Below are 16,177 nucleotides of genomic sequence, written 5' to 3'. Positions count from 1 at the left end.
GGAGTATATTAAATTAATAAACAAAATTTCGAGGATTAAACATAAATTGAGTATATTTTCTAAACAGCACATTTCTTACATGTAAACAAAACATTACAACACATATTTCCATCATCAACATCAACAACAACAATAACAACAATAACAACATTTTTCTAAGGCATTTAAATTATGATATCATTCTTACTCTCAATCCATTTTAAATGATTTGGACACTCAAAAGACAATTCTTCAAATTCATGACGTATAATTCCTTTAAATAACATTTTGAATGGACAATGTGTAACTATGAAAGTTTCTGTTAAGAATTTTTTGCAAATGACATGCCAGTTTAATACAGTTAAGTCTATCTTAGCACTATATAAATTATGCCGCCCAAACCCAGACTTTTTTTACTGTTGCCTGATCAATTTTACTAATTTAATACTGAAACCCCTGGAACCCAGAATGGACTGTTCCAAATTCAAAATCTGGACTAGACTATTATAAATATTCAGTGTGGTCAGGTTCAAGATAGACAGATAAACAACAGACAGACAGGTACATTAAAATATAATACAATAGCATTAACAATTTTACCGCCTTTGATTCATATGATAAAAAAAAATACAAAAATATGACAATTAAATTTAGAACAAATTTAAAAATTAACAATTTTTTATCTAAAAATATTGCAGTTTAATCCAATTTTCTTAAAGATACAGATGAAATATGTGACCTGAATATCAAGCAACATAAAACCTGAGCAGATTCAAAAACAATATTTGAAAAATTATAATTATGAACATATAATCTATGACCAAAACTTACCCAAATTCAAAATCTTTGATCTTATATGAAAGTGTATGACAAAGTTAAATATTGCTGATACTTTCAAAACTTACCAAAATTCAAAATCTTTGATCTTATATGAAAGTGTATGACAAAGTTAAATATTGCTGATACTTTCAAAGATAAGGAACTGAAAAACAATACCATTAATTGCAATTCATAACCAATCTTACCTGGTATGTTCCGGCTAGGCAATCATCCGGAATGTCTGTTCCGGTAGGGCACTTTGATCCTGGAGGACAAATTCCACCAGTTCCTAAATTAGTTGACCCATCTGGTTGTGGAGTCTCAACACCGGAAGTACAGAAAAAGCCAGCATCACAATCTCCGGCGGGTGACGTTAGGTTGGTCCGGTCACAATATTTACCACCGGTACACTGCTGACATTCAGAGTCCATCTTTAGACCTTCAACACTGGAGAACGTTCCTAATGGACAAGCGGTCCAGTTCATTCCAGTGCCAGCTGGACAATAGAAACCGGCCGGACATAGTGCATATCCTGATTGAGGGTTGCCTTGAAAATAAAGAAAAATATAAATATACTTTAACATATTATTGCCATATGAAAATTCCCAGACAAATTACAATGAGAACTGTCGATACTTCAACCATTTATTTTTATGTTATGTAAGACCATACTGGAACTCATTATTTTAACTTGATAACTTTGAAACTTTAGGACAGGTTTAAGGCAGGTTAAATTTCATAGAAGCTCCATGAGAGTTGACCCACATAGCATAAACAAGAAAATGTTAAGAAATCAAATTAGCAACACTTACCAACAATAACTTCTGACGGTACACAGTAAAATCCTTCTGGACAGGTAATGCAGGCATCTTGCTGCGTAAGGTTGGTGTATGTACCGGATTCACAAGGAACAGGTGTTCCGGTACCGACTGGACAATGTAATCCGATAGGACAGACTGTGTCATTTGGATTAGGAACAGAGGATCCTTCTGGGCAGTAAAAACCTGCGTCACAGTCTGCAACGGGGCTTGTCAAACCTAGAAACAAAATATTTGGATATAACCTAGTAATATCATTACATCTCATTCATATTTATCTTGCTCACTTTACGCCATTACTTTACACAACAGTATTGGTATTTCAAAAATAATTCAAGCAAACATTATAGACACATGTTTCCATAATAATTACCTGTATCATTGCAGTATTTTCCAGGGTCACAAAGTGTACAAGAGGAGGAGTTAGTCATTCCCTGGGTGTTACTGTATGTACCTGCAGGACATGGGAGGGCATGTGGAGAACCCTCTGGACAGTAACTACCGGCCGGGCAAATGTATTCTGTGGTTTGATTTGATCCTATCTCACAATAATACCTAAAAGAAAAGAACGAATAGAAAATTTATGACAATAGATTACAAGATTGTTGGTGTTTTGAAATATTTGGGTTTAATTCAATTCTCTCATTTTTTTAAAACCAGTCTACAATGATACAGAACAGGAATAACTGTCCCTGATAATACATGTGCAGTCTTTCTAGTGAAGAAACTGTATTTTAATTATTACTTGTTTTCCTTATTAAAAGGTAAGTAAACCCAAGAAACCCAACAGTTTATTTACCCAGCGGTACAAAGTCCAGCTGTGGTTGTCATGGAAACACTATCACAATATTGCCCAGCTGGACAGTCCTGGCACTGAGCCTCAGCATCAAGACCAGTCTGATTACTGTATGTACCCTTAGGGCAATGTACTGGATCTGTTGTGCCCTGTGGACAGTAAAATCCTTCGGGACAAATGTTGGCATCAGTTCCTGTAAATAACCAAAAGCAAAAACATTACAAACGTGATCAAAATGAATATACTACATACCAAAGAAGTTAGAAGAAAAAAAACATGAGGAACAAGAGCTGTTCATAAAACAGCCCACCAATTAATTCAAGTGCTTGACTGTAAGAAAAGGGGCATAACTCTGTAAAAAGTAAAAAGGTAACTCATAGTTGTAGAACCTGTGTACATCATGTTAGGTAATCACAGAGTACAAGTATGTGAAGATTCAATCCATTCCCTTCACTAATTCTTGGAGATACCAATTTGCATGCAAACACTTAACCAAAAGGTGAAGGGGACACCCATGCCTGGAAAATTACAATAGCTCTCCCTCTTCTTCAAATAGCTGACCTAAAAATGTAGTTAAAATGGACTTACATCCCATCCCCTTGATCTTAGCATGTAACATGAAATTTATTAACAGATTTTGTACATTAAACAAAAATGCTTGGAAAAAAATACATGCAAGCACCTGTCCTGATCTCGTATTCTAATCTTTTCATCTTTTATTTTCTCTTATACAAGGAAAAAATTAAGTTATGCTATAAAAATAGAGTCTCCTTTTTTTTGTAAAAGATAACTCTTGTCAAGACTAACCTTGATTAGGCGTGGTGGAGTTAGCTCCCTGTTTACAGAAATATCCTGCTTCACACAGGTATGTGTTATCCATCTGAGTCATTCCGGTGACCGGACATGCGTAACCTCCGAGACAGAGAACACAGTCACTCTCCTGATCAAAGCCTAAATATAGAACAAGTGAAGTTTATTACTTTCCATGTAATTTTAGCGAGCATGAAAAATAAATTTGCAATAATATTCTAGTTTAATTTTCCGATATAAAAAAATATATTTCCGATATAAAAAAATATAAAGGCAAAGTGTTACCTGTATTGTTATTAAATGTTCCCTCAGGGCATGGGAATTCATTGTCAAATCTAGTTCCCTGCGGACAATAGTGACCTCCTGGGCAGAGAGTTGACGCGTTGACAACTGCTATGTCTACGGTGTTGTCACAGTAGTAACCGGCCGGACAAATGTCACATGTCGTCTGCGTCTCCTGTGTCTGATATTCTCCATCCAGACATTTAAGGGCAGCATCTGTACCTCCAGGACAGTAATGGCCTACAGGGCAACTGAAATAATTTCAATTTGTTAAATTACTTTTAATATTCTACTAGATCATGATTGTGATTCTAAGTGAAATAGCAAGTTTATTATACCACTTATTTTAAATTCAAAATTTAAAGCTGCATTCCTTCAGATGAGTTTAACAATATTTTTCAAGAAAATCAAACTTGAGGAAAATATATTAAGATTTGAAGAAAAATAACAAGATTCAATATTCAAGTAATAATTAACATGTTATGTTTGATTTATGATGATTTTGCAGTATTTATCACCATATTTCTACTGTGTGACTATTACATTATAGTAAGGGCTATTTTTTTGCATATTTTGACTTTCTTAAGTTAATTTACATGGCTTGTAATTTTCTGTTTGCAATGTGTAAATTACTTTCTTTTTCACTTCACAATATTTTAGTTTTTAACACATTTTCCTTTACAAAAACACATTTGCCTAAAGACAATTAAATTAATCAAACGAGAATGCAAAACATGAACATACTTGTAATCAGCAGGTGAGGACACATTCTGGCCGACTGGACAATAATAGCCGGGGTCACATGACCCAGCTGGATTCTCATTTCCGGTTCCCGGGCAGAACATTCCTCCAGTACATATTACACAATCTGTGATGTCATCGGAGCCCGTCACATTGAGGAAATATCCGGTTTCACACGGTGTTGTGCTTGAACTTCCCTGCGGACAGTAGTGACCCTTCGGACATATGTCACCTGTAGTTCCATCAGTCGGGGAAGCAGACGACGCTTGTAGAACACAGTAATATCCTAAAGAAAGTACCAGAAAAAAATGTATCATGGAATGTGTGACAGAAACATACAGTAAAATTTTTTCAATCCATATAAAACTCAAATGTTCAGATAAACAGTTCAAATTATTGCCAATCTGCCTTGAGGTCAAAGGTCAAATAAACCAGATAATCCACATGTTGTTCTTTAAAATTAAACTCCATGTAAAAGTTAAATTTTACCAGATTTGCACCAAAGTTGAATGACATTTTCACTTCACAAAATAATTTTGCATTCTGAATTCAAGTTGTAAAAATACATTCAAAATACAATCTGTAAAACTTTTACGAGTAATAAAATAACTGTCAAAATGATGTAAAAAATTTTAACCTGCTGTGCAATTTCCTGTAGGTAAAGCTAACATTGATGTTTGGCAAAAGGTTCCTGGGTCGCACTGTACAGCAGCACCTGATCCACTTGGGCAGTAGTAACCGGGGTCACATGGTCCGCCCATAGCTCCCAAAGTTGGCGTGGCCGTTGTTGAAGCATTAGTGCAGTAATAACCTGAAGTTCAAACAAAAACTAGAAATGTGTCCATAGGACACTGATGCCCCCACACGCCACTGTTCTGTCAATCTTATGACTCAAGGTCAAATATTTTTTGGACTACATGTGCCACAAGTTGAAAACTAAAAATCAACAAAGGGCCATAATTCTGTTAAATTTGGTCGCAGCAAAAAATCCTTCCTTTACTACGATCTACACATTAAGGTTGTTCATCCCTGGAAGTTTAAGCAAAATCTGCCATCCGGTTTAAGAGGAGTTGCGTTCACAAAATTTCTACATAGTATAGAGTGAAAAAATCAACAAAGGGCCATAATTCTGTTAAATTTGGTCACAGCAAAAATTCATTCCTTTAATACCATCTACACCATAAGGTTGTTCATCCCTGGAAATTTAAGCAAAATCTGCCATCCTGTTTAAGAGGAGTTGCATTCACAAAATTTCTACATAGTATATAGTGAAAAAATCAACAAAGGGCCATAATTCTGTTAAATTTGGTTGCAGCAAAAATTCCTTCCTTTACTACCATCTACACATTAAGGTTGTTCATCCCTGTAAGTTTAAGCAAAATCTGCCATCCGGTTTAGGAGGAGTTGCGTTCACAAAATTTCTACATAGTATCTAGTGAAAAAATCAACAAAGGGCCATAATTCTGTTAAATCTGGTCGCAGTGAAAATTCCTTCCTTTACTACCATCTACACATTAAGGTTGTTCATCCCTGTAAGTTTAAGCAAAATCTGCCATCCGGTTTAAGAGGAGTTGCGTTCACAAGATTTCGGGACGTACGGACGGACTGACGGACGGACGGACGGAATGACGGACGGACGGACGGACAAGTGCAACGCTATATGCTCCCACATTGTGGGGGCATAAAAAGTAATAGATAAAATTATTTTGTTTAAATAGAGAAAATAAGACCATTAAAATATCTGCAACCAGATGACAAAAGAGAAAAATCATTATTTCTTATCAAAATTGCCAAAGGGAGATTACTCCTATTATCTAACACAATGTAAATGAAGTAATATTATCAAAGGGGGCTTACTCAAATAATTTTCAAGAGATTCATATAGTGCTACAAAGCTGTATTAAATGAAATATAATCAAAAAGGGGCTTTTTTAGATTTTGTCTTGAGCACATCTGGTAATTACCATCATCGAAGGATACATTTAAGTTGTAGCATGGCTGAATGATAAAAACATCAGACTAGTAATCTAAGGATGGCTACTAGCTACATGGGTTCAAACCCCGTCACCTGGAGCAAGCTTTTGTTTCCTTGTGCAAGAAACTTTACACTATAATTTCTCCTTATTGGTTGGTTCCAGGAACAGATTTGAGAGTGAGTTTATAAGCTTATAGATTCTGACACAATCGACCTAAAACATATTCTGTATTAACTAAAGGGTACATTTTAAATTATCATATCTGATACATGTAAAAGAACTGTAATAAGAGTGGGGAGCACTAAATCATCTACTTCAAATCAACAGACAAGTTGTTAATAGTGATACAATAATTAAAGGAAATATTGAACAAATTATCTCACAAGATATATTTACGTGTATATAGTATTGTATTAAAGGGAAACAACTCATATTACCTTTTAAATGAAAATGGTGTATTTATTATCAAAGGGAGCTTATTTAAATTACAAAAAAGTATAGAAGACCTACCAGCATCGCATACTCCTGTAGGGTAATCTTGCCCTGGGGAGTCACAGTATGAGCCCGGGGGACAGAAAATACAGTCAGCCTCTTCTGTAGCAAGGGTGTGATTGTAGTATGTACCTGCTGGGCATGGATTGGTGGTTGCATAGTATGTGCCTGCCGGACAGTAATAGCCAGCAGGACATGGGTAGGAGTTAAAATCTGGTGTAGCTGTAAAACAGAGATATCAAAATTATGACAATGGGTTACATGTACTACTACAATACAATGGAAATGGAAATATGCAGTGACAATTTCAAGTGACTGGTCACATGAACGTTTTTTGGTTTACTTCTATGCATTTTGTCCTCAGTGACTTATACTGGATGTAAAAAAAAGTGTAAATAAAAATTATTTGAGTTAATTTAAAATCCGTTAAAGGTTCCAAATGCACTATGAAAATATAAACTTTTTGAAAGATTCTTAAAACTTAGAAAAAAAAGGTTAAAACATAGTGAAAAGTATGCATGTGTAAATGCATTCAATGCATGAAAATATAGTCATAGAGGATATTCAAGTTTTTTCTATAAATACATGATTTATTTTCATCGAGTGGTATGAAAATAAATATTTCATGAGTGTCAATAGCCACGAGTGAAATATGATAATTTTCATGCCACAAGATGAAAATAAATCATTTATTTATAGAAAAAAACTTGAATTTTCTGTAAAATAATTATATACACATTCTCTTTTTTAACATTAAAAGAAGAAATTTTCCTAAATATTTTCTATGGCGATTTAATACAAATATGGGCTAAGCAACCATAAATACTGGCAATATTTCAGCTGTGCATCAAAAATTAAAATTTTTCAGTGAAAATATCTAGATGCCAAAAAAAATACCATTTTATTTTAAAATTATTTCACAAATTTCATTTAATATAGTATATAATAATCCATAATAAAATATTTTACATCTAGGTTCCTATTTTCCTTTATCATGGTCCCAACATTATTTTTACTTTCTAAAATCCAATTATTGCAAATTTGCATATCATTACTTTGTTCATTTTAATACTTAAATACATATTGGCACAATATCCAATGCAAAACTATTAGGAATGTAGTAACTAACAACCAAAACCATAAACATATTAGTACTTTGCAACCTAGACATAACATATTAGTATTGTTCAACCTAGACATAGTATAACAGTACTAAATAACCTCAACAAGACACAAGTTAAGTAAAATTTCACAACCTTGACAAAATATAGTACACAAATCAAATATACAGTTACAGAAAACTTTCCAACAAACGGTACAAAACAATACATATATTCACAACATGCTCATGCATATTATAGATTAAAAGCAATAATTATTTTCCTAAATGATTTTTCACTGGTTGGATTTAAGTCACATGAATATTGCTAAGCATAAATCAATTCTATGCATTATTTCAGGCATGTGCATACCACTTAATGTAATACATAAATATTTCAGGTAAAATATTATTATTGTATGCCATTCAAAACATTATACCAAGTATATGTATGTCATTCAAACATTATTTCAGGCACAATTGCATGCCATTTAAACTAATATTTCAGGTTATCATAATATATGCCATAATAAAAATATTTCAGGCACATCTAGGCCATTCCAAGCATGATTTTAGGCCATATTAATGTCAATCCAAACATTATTTTAGGGCATGTATTCCAATCCAAACATTATTTCAGGCACATAATATATGCCATTCAAATCATTATTTCTGGTTCATGTATAATAATACATTCATAACATTATTTCAGGCACAACATATGCCAATGTAAACACTATCTCAGGACTGTAGATCAAACTAAACACTATTTCAGGACATGTATGCCATACAAAACATTATTTCAGGTAAGTCTGCCTCATTCAAACATGTATTATGTAAATCAGAATATCTGGCCCATGTATGCCATTTTTAGTATTATTTCAGGCACATGGAGACACTATGGTAGAATAACACAAACAAACAATACTTGATACACTTGATTCCATAATTATGTTTAAAACAAAACATATAGATTAATGACTTAATTTCAAGTTAACATCATTCTATTATAAATTTTGCTGTAAAATGAAACACATTACATTAGAAAAATCAATCCAAGCTTTTATTACATGTATAAATGCAGAACAAATGTCAAAATATAACCATAACAAGAAAATTTACAAAATTAAATTTAAAAAGTGTACACATGGCAATGTTTTAAAATCATTTTTTATATTAATAAATACAATCTGTTACTTATGACAATGGGATATATTCTTTACAAGTATATATGATTTTGTACAAACTTTATATTTTTATGGGAATATTCGAATTTTTCATTTTTTATTCTAATTATAATTTATCAATTTTTACGTCTCGTGTTAAAAGAGGATTAATGACCTCACTGTTACCTTGGAAACAACATACTTTGTATAATGGACTAGCCAGATTTGAATTTGGAACTCTTCATTATAATTTTTGGGGGTTTCAGTATGGTTTTGGAAGTGTTCATTATTATTTTTGGTGACTCAGGTTACATTATCTAAAATTATCAAAATTTTTGTACTAATATTTTTCATTTTTTTTTATAAAATGGGAGTTTCAATTTTCAAAATTTACCAGATTTTGTTTTGGATATATCCATTATTATTATAGGTGGTTTTGATTCATTATTTTGAATTAACAAAATTCTGTTAATGTACTCTATCATAATAAAATGGGGTTTCAATATTCAAAATTTATCAGACTTTGCTTTAAAAAAGTCCATTATCATTTTACGACAGGTTATGTTATATAAATGACAAAATTTTCTTTACTGTCCTTTGTTATAAAATGGGGTTTCAATTTACAAGGATTTGTTTTGGAAGTGTTTATTCAGTATTTTTTTATTTATTTAGTGTGGTTACATTATCTAAAATTCATGAAATTTTTGTTACTATCCATTACTATAGAATTCAGTTTCAATACCAAAAAGTTAAAATTAAGCAACCTAAATTACAACAATATGTCAAATGGCATGAAAACTCAAACTTGCCCATTTTTTTACATCAAGACATAATTATCTGCCCTTAGCAGTAATACAGTTACTTGTTTTGTTTATATTTGACATTTTGTTCATTACGACGTCATAAGAAAGCTGCAGTGCTGTAAATACCCTTACCTGGATCTGCATAGTCTATTTATAAATCATATAAACGTAAACAATCATTTTCAAAACTCCAAAGGATCTGCATAGTCTATTTATAAATCATACATACAAATCTAAACAATAATTTTTTAAAACTCCAAAAGGACTGAACCTTACATTTTCCAAGGAGCACAGTTACTTAATCTTGATTATTTTTTTTTCAAAAAGTCTACTAAATCTTGAATTTTCAAAGGAGCATACTTACTTACTAAACCTTGAATTTTTTAAAAAATATTTTAATATTGAAATTTTTCTAGGAGCCTATTAAATCTTGAATTTTCCAAATACCATACTGCATCTAGAATTTTCTGAAGGAGCATACTAAAACTTCAATGTTTTAAGGGGTAAAGTAAACCTTGAGCTTTCCAAGGAGCATACAACTTCTTCAACTTTCCAAAGAGCATACTAAATCTTGAATTTTTTAAAGGAAATACTAAATCTTGAATTTTCCTAGGAGTAATTACTACTTCTTAAATTTTCCAAGGAGCCCTTTAAACCTTGAGATTTCCAAAAAGCCTACTAAACCTTGAATTTTCCAATGCGCCTTTTAAATCTTGATTTTTTTAAAAAGAATAATAAACCTTCAGTTTTCCTTTGCTATCTTATTCATATGATAAAATAACTTACCTAAATCACAATAATATCCAGCTGGACAAGGTGTACAAGTCTCCATTCCAGTTACGTTGCTATAGTGACCAAGCGGGCAAGGTTCTGGGGCTGGAGAGCCCGCCGGGCAGTAGTAACCCAGGGGACATATGCTTCCTTTGCCAGTTTGAGCACCTGTATTCATTACAAAATATTGTTATTTTGAATTTCAAATTTCCTCTTTAATTTTCATAGTACTTTAATAATGGCAAATAATTTGAAGTCTTAAGAATTTAATAGGCATAGAAAATATTTCATCTTATTTTGAGTCTTCAATTGTTTTATTTATTTTTTTTTTAAAATACATTTAAATAACAGATACAAACAAAATTTTTGACATCTTAAACTTTTAACACAATCATTCATATCCATTTAATTTTTTTCCAACATTACACAAACATTTAAATTTTTTGTCTTATGATATAAGATCGTAACAAATTATTTTAAACTTATAATTTTTGTTTGTTTGGATTTTTACGGCACGTCAACACATAACTGGCCATATCGTGCCGAATGCTAAAATAGGCTTAAAATGTTATGTTAAACTTTGTAAATGACAATTAGATCCTAGAATACAGGTTTATCTCTTTCAAATAATCAATTATGTTTTTTGATGGAATTGTATTAAAAAGTTGTTTGAGTGAATTTACAGAATAAAATCTATTACGGGCCTGTGAAAAATCATGACATTCAAGAAGAAAATGCTTGACAGTAAAATTTTCATTACAACCTACACAGAAAGGGGTATTGTCATTTGTAAGGAGATAAGAATGGGTAATTTTAGTGTGTCCAAATCGACATCGAAGAAGAACTGTTTGATCACGGCGGTTTGACAGAGATAGAGATGGTGACACAACAAGAGATGGGTTTATATCGTGAAGTTTATTAAAAACGGCATTGTTCCAATTTGCTTTCCATTCAGATGATACGAGTTTATTTATAGCCGTTATAAAATCACAAGCAGGTAACAATAAGTCGGTTTTTTGAAAGTTTAATGATTGTTTAGCTAAAGCATCTACTTTTTCATTTCCTCGTATTCCTACATGACTTGGAATCCAATATAATTTAACATATTTTGTTTTTAGTATATCATGAAATCGTAAAAGAAGTTTCTTTACCATGATATTGTCAGATTTTTTATTTTTAATGGATATTAAAACAGAAAGCGAGTCAGAAAATATCACAAATTTATCATGGGTATGCTGTGCTATGTATGACAATGTTAAATCGATAGCTTTTGCTTCAACAGTAAAAATTGATGCATTATCTGGTAACCTCATACTAGATGTAAAATTATTTTCTAACACAGCCGCACCTACTTTGCAACCTTCTTTTGAACCGTCCGTATAAATATGTATAAAATTTTCATGTTCTTCCTTAATTGCCAGAAACTTCTCTTTGAAATGTTCATGTGAATTTGATGACTTTTTTATATTTAAAAGGTTAATATTTATTTCAGGGGAATTATAAGTCCAAAGTGGAACATCCTCATTGTCATTTTGAAGGATACTGACAAGATTAATTTTAAGTTTATCTAAATCATCTTTTAAACGAAGGCCTAATGGTTTAATTTCCTTTGGTTTGTTAACAAATTTTTCAATATAACTTGGTTTGAAAATAATATTTTTGGCTGGATTTTTGCTATTTGATGAAATTCTAGTTGCATATTGAAGTGATAGCTTTTTTCGACGAAGTTGAAGCGATGGTTCCCCAGCTTCAGCATATAGACTTTCTACAGGTGAGGTGCGAAATGCACCTAAAGCTAACCGTAAACCCTGGTGATGTATGGTATCTAGCATGTGAAGATATGATTTTCTTGCAGACCCATATACTACAGAACCATAATCTAATTTTGATCGGATAAGAATTCTGTATAATTTCAGTAATGTGGAAGAATTTGATCCCCAATTTGTACTTTATAAAACCTTAAGTAAATTTAAAGCTTTAAGGCATTTAGTTTTCAAATGTTTAATATGTGGTATAAAAGAAAGTTTTTTGTCAAATATAATTCCTAAAAACTACTGGAATTTTAGAACCAGATATGTAAAGTTCAGGGTCATTATGGTGTTTAATAAAAGTTAAAAAACTGACCTGGAGTAAGGCATAAACCATTTGCGTCAGTGTTGTTGTCACAATCAATCGGATTGGCACGATCCAATCCGAACTCGCAATAATATCCTGCGTCACAGTCTCCAGTTGGTTCTATCGCCGCATAGGAAGCGCAGTATTTTCCTCCGGGACAAGACTTACAGTCACTTTCTGCTTGAAGGGCCGTATCATTGTTGTATGTTCCAGGTGGACATTGTTGCCAGTTGAAATCCGTTTGCTCCGGACAGTAGTATCCCATTGGGCATTCTCCAACGACATCGCCATTAACACAATACCTTTAAAAAATAAATTAACATTATAAAGTTTTAGGTAGAAATGATTTTATTAAGTTAAACAGAAATAATAAAAAACTAATGGCATGGAGAAATACAAAGGCATATCTGTAAATGACACAGTTTTGCTTCCTTGAAAAAAATCGTGAGGTTCAAGTTGGATTGAAACAATTATGCACTCTTGTGTTTTAATGAAATGTTGGTTTATATATACATGAAGTGACTTCACAGCTTTACTAGCATACATAATACATCTAACTTAACTGAAACAGAATCTTTCATAAAATTTAATTAACTATAAATGCAATACCATAATTAAACTTTATAAGACAAAATCAAGATGTAATTTATTCTTACCATCCAGCTGGGCACGTGTAACATACAGATCCTTGTGTATGATTCATGTATGTTCCATTTGCACAGGGGATCGGTGCTGGAGTCCCTTCAGGGCAGTAATGGTACAATGTACACTCGTAAGTTCCTGGCGTTGCTGAACTTTGACCTTCAGGACAGTAATAGCCAGCTGAGCAAGGCCCGGTTGTGGCATTAAGACCTTCTGACCCGCAGTATTGTCCTGTAGTACATGCCGTGCACTGAGTGGAGTTGACAAGACCTGTGTAAGGACTAAAGGTTCCCTGTAAGAATATAAAAATATTTCATCAACATCTGGCATATCTCAAGGCTCGGATATATTTTTATAACAAATCTGTCCACGCAAGAATTAAAAGATCAAACAAACAGAGGGCTTGGTGTGAAAGGGTTGTATCTCATACTAAAGAAAGAAGGAGTTACGACTCTTTCACACCAAGATGTAAAATTTTAACATCCATTATCTATATAAAAATCTTTTCATTCATTTGGAAATTAATGAAATGGTACCTCCCTGAGGTTTTACAGAAGACCCCCATTGTTGCTAAGTGGTAAGTCTCGAGGTTCACTGGAGAGCCTCTATTGTATTGGTAAGTGCTAAGTTGCTATCTTGAACCACTTTACCCCTTACATGTCATTTGTTAATGAAAATTCTTTAAAAGACATGTATCAACCATCAAATATACAACAATTAAGCGAAGTTATACTTTAAATCATTTTTAACCAAAGATGTGTCATTCCTTACCACTGGACACCTATCAGGTACGTCAGTGCCTATTTCACAATAGTGACCAGCTGTGCATATGTATTCTTGTGACGAGTTTGAACCAGTCTCGCAGTAATAGCCCTCCTCGCACTGACCTTCAACTGTCAGGAGGCCGGGGGTCGTACAGTAATATCCGGCAGTACACTGCGTACATTCAGACTCGGCCTTCAATTTGGTAGCGGCACCGTATGTACCTGCAGGGCATGGCACCGGATCTTCAGTTCCACTCACACAGTAAGATCCTTGAAAATAAGTTGTAAATTTCAACTGTCAGTTAATTTGTTTTTCATATTTACATTTTACTACTAAATAATACAATTTCATAAATGAATTTTAAACAATAAATAGCGAACCAAGCATGTTTTTTATTTGTCAAAAACCATAAAAACAAACAAATATTTGAGTGCTTGCAATCAGCCATTTGCATCTGCAAACTATGATTTTTTCAATTACAGCTTAACTCATATGCCTACAAACATACCTTATATAAAATTCCTTTAATTTTTATTGTGCAGGAAGCTAAAAGCTTATAGACATGGCAATTTTATCTGTTTCTAGAACCAGTCAGTACCATACAATGAGCGTAGTTTCTTGCTCAAGGGCAACAACAGTTTGCCCCCGACAGGGTTTGAACCCATGCTTCCAGACATCATTAGATTACTAGTCTGAGGCCTTTTCTGCTTGGGCATACAACCACTTAAAGACCTACCTTGAGGGCACTTGTTAGCATCAGTCCCTTGTGAAGGACTAGCTGTGGTGGCGCCAACCTTGCAATAATAGCCGGCATCGCAGAGTCCCGTGGGTAACGTAAGTCCAGCAGTTTCACAGTATGAGCCCGCAATGCAAGGCGTACACTCGGTACTTGCATTCAAACCGGTATTATTGTTGAATGTTCCAATGTCACAAGGATAAAGATCACCTCTTGGAGTGCCTGAAGTAATTAGACAGATATAGATGGCTAAAACCTATCATTTTATATGAATTTTTTAAAAGAAACCATATCATTACATATCTTAATGTAATCTTATCTTATCTTACTTTGTAAATGTACACAAAAAAATGTTAAAATCTGGAATATTAAAAACCTAAACAGCTAACAAAGTGAAATGACTTTTGAAAAGTATTCAATAAAGTTATGTCAGGAACGATCGTCAGTTAATATTTGTTTTGTAAAGATGATAATTATATTCAAGTTATTGACATATTTCTTTTTTGTGCTGGTTAATATAAGAAAATCAATGCTAAAGGAGGTACTAGCAGAGGTACTGGGGGAAGGAATTTGCCTCTACAAACATTATTTCAGGAACATTGGTCATCTGAATATTACCACAAACCTTCTGAAAACTAGGTGGATAGATTCCTGACATGACAGACTTCAGTCTCTTTTGAAACTTATTCCAGCATGGGCTAGACATAAACAAAAATAAATATTTCACCTACCTGGTGGGCAGAAGTAACCAGTAGGACAGAGTATGGTGGAGTTTATCTCTACGATTCCATTGCTGTTATCACAGTAGTATCCCCCTGGGCACGTGTCACACGTGGCTTGACCAGTTAAAGCCTGATATTCTCCGTTGGGACAAATAATTGGTTCGTCAATTCCTTGCGGGCAATAATAACCCTTCCAACACAGCAGCCTGTTAGCAGTTATCTCCCCTATCGGGCAATAGTAACCAGCATCACAGTCTCCTGAAATTGTAACAGATAAATCAAGTTAACACAACCTATAATATGACAAACAGCAAAAATCAAGTCAGCGAAAAATTGCAGACGCATAACATAACAGCAAAAATCAAAGATGAGCGAAATATTGCAAACAGATTTGAATATATGCAATGTTTTAGTTAAACTTTATGTTATTTTACGTCACACAATGTTCAGATCAATCAGACTGTTCCAGTGGAGGAAAACCTGAGGTACCACTCATTTTCATTATTACTGGCAGGAATAGTCATCTGATTACTATCATCTTCCTTCTATAAGCTGGTTTCCTCGTAATTAATGAATAGCAATAAGGATCAGCAATGAAGGCCATCTTACCCATATATGCCATTGGTAATTATATTATAACATAAT

At 33.2% G+C, this 16,177-nt stretch overlaps 1 protein-coding gene across 1 annotated transcript in view; it reads right to left on the bottom strand.

The window, feature by feature from the left end:
* LOC132722710 (uncharacterized) overlaps positions 1 to 16,177 on the bottom strand; it is a 136,736-nt gene that overhangs the window by 67,683 nt on the left and 52,876 nt on the right. Inside the window, 15 exon segments of the mRNA XM_060707239.1 lie at positions 1,005 to 1,345; positions 1,611 to 1,835; positions 1,990 to 2,171; positions 2,416 to 2,605; positions 3,220 to 3,363; positions 3,508 to 3,755; positions 4,249 to 4,531; positions 4,883 to 5,056; positions 6,732 to 6,935; positions 10,568 to 10,720; positions 12,677 to 12,969; positions 13,324 to 13,601; positions 14,081 to 14,343; positions 14,811 to 15,032; positions 15,542 to 15,790. Coding sequence (XP_060563222.1) covers positions 1,005 to 1,345; positions 1,611 to 1,835; positions 1,990 to 2,171; positions 2,416 to 2,605; positions 3,220 to 3,363; positions 3,508 to 3,755; positions 4,249 to 4,531; positions 4,883 to 5,056; positions 6,732 to 6,935; positions 10,568 to 10,720; positions 12,677 to 12,969; positions 13,324 to 13,601; positions 14,081 to 14,343; positions 14,811 to 15,032; positions 15,542 to 15,790 — 3,449 coding nt within the window.

This window comes from Ruditapes philippinarum, unplaced genomic scaffold (assembly GCF_026571515.1).
Source record: "Ruditapes philippinarum isolate M1 unplaced genomic scaffold, ASM2657151v2 ctg3472_1_1_1_1, whole genome shotgun sequence".
In the NCBI taxonomy this organism is placed as follows: domain Eukaryota; kingdom Metazoa; phylum Mollusca; class Bivalvia; order Venerida; family Veneridae; genus Ruditapes; species Ruditapes philippinarum.
This window is presented reverse-complemented; position numbering and strand designations above follow the sequence as displayed.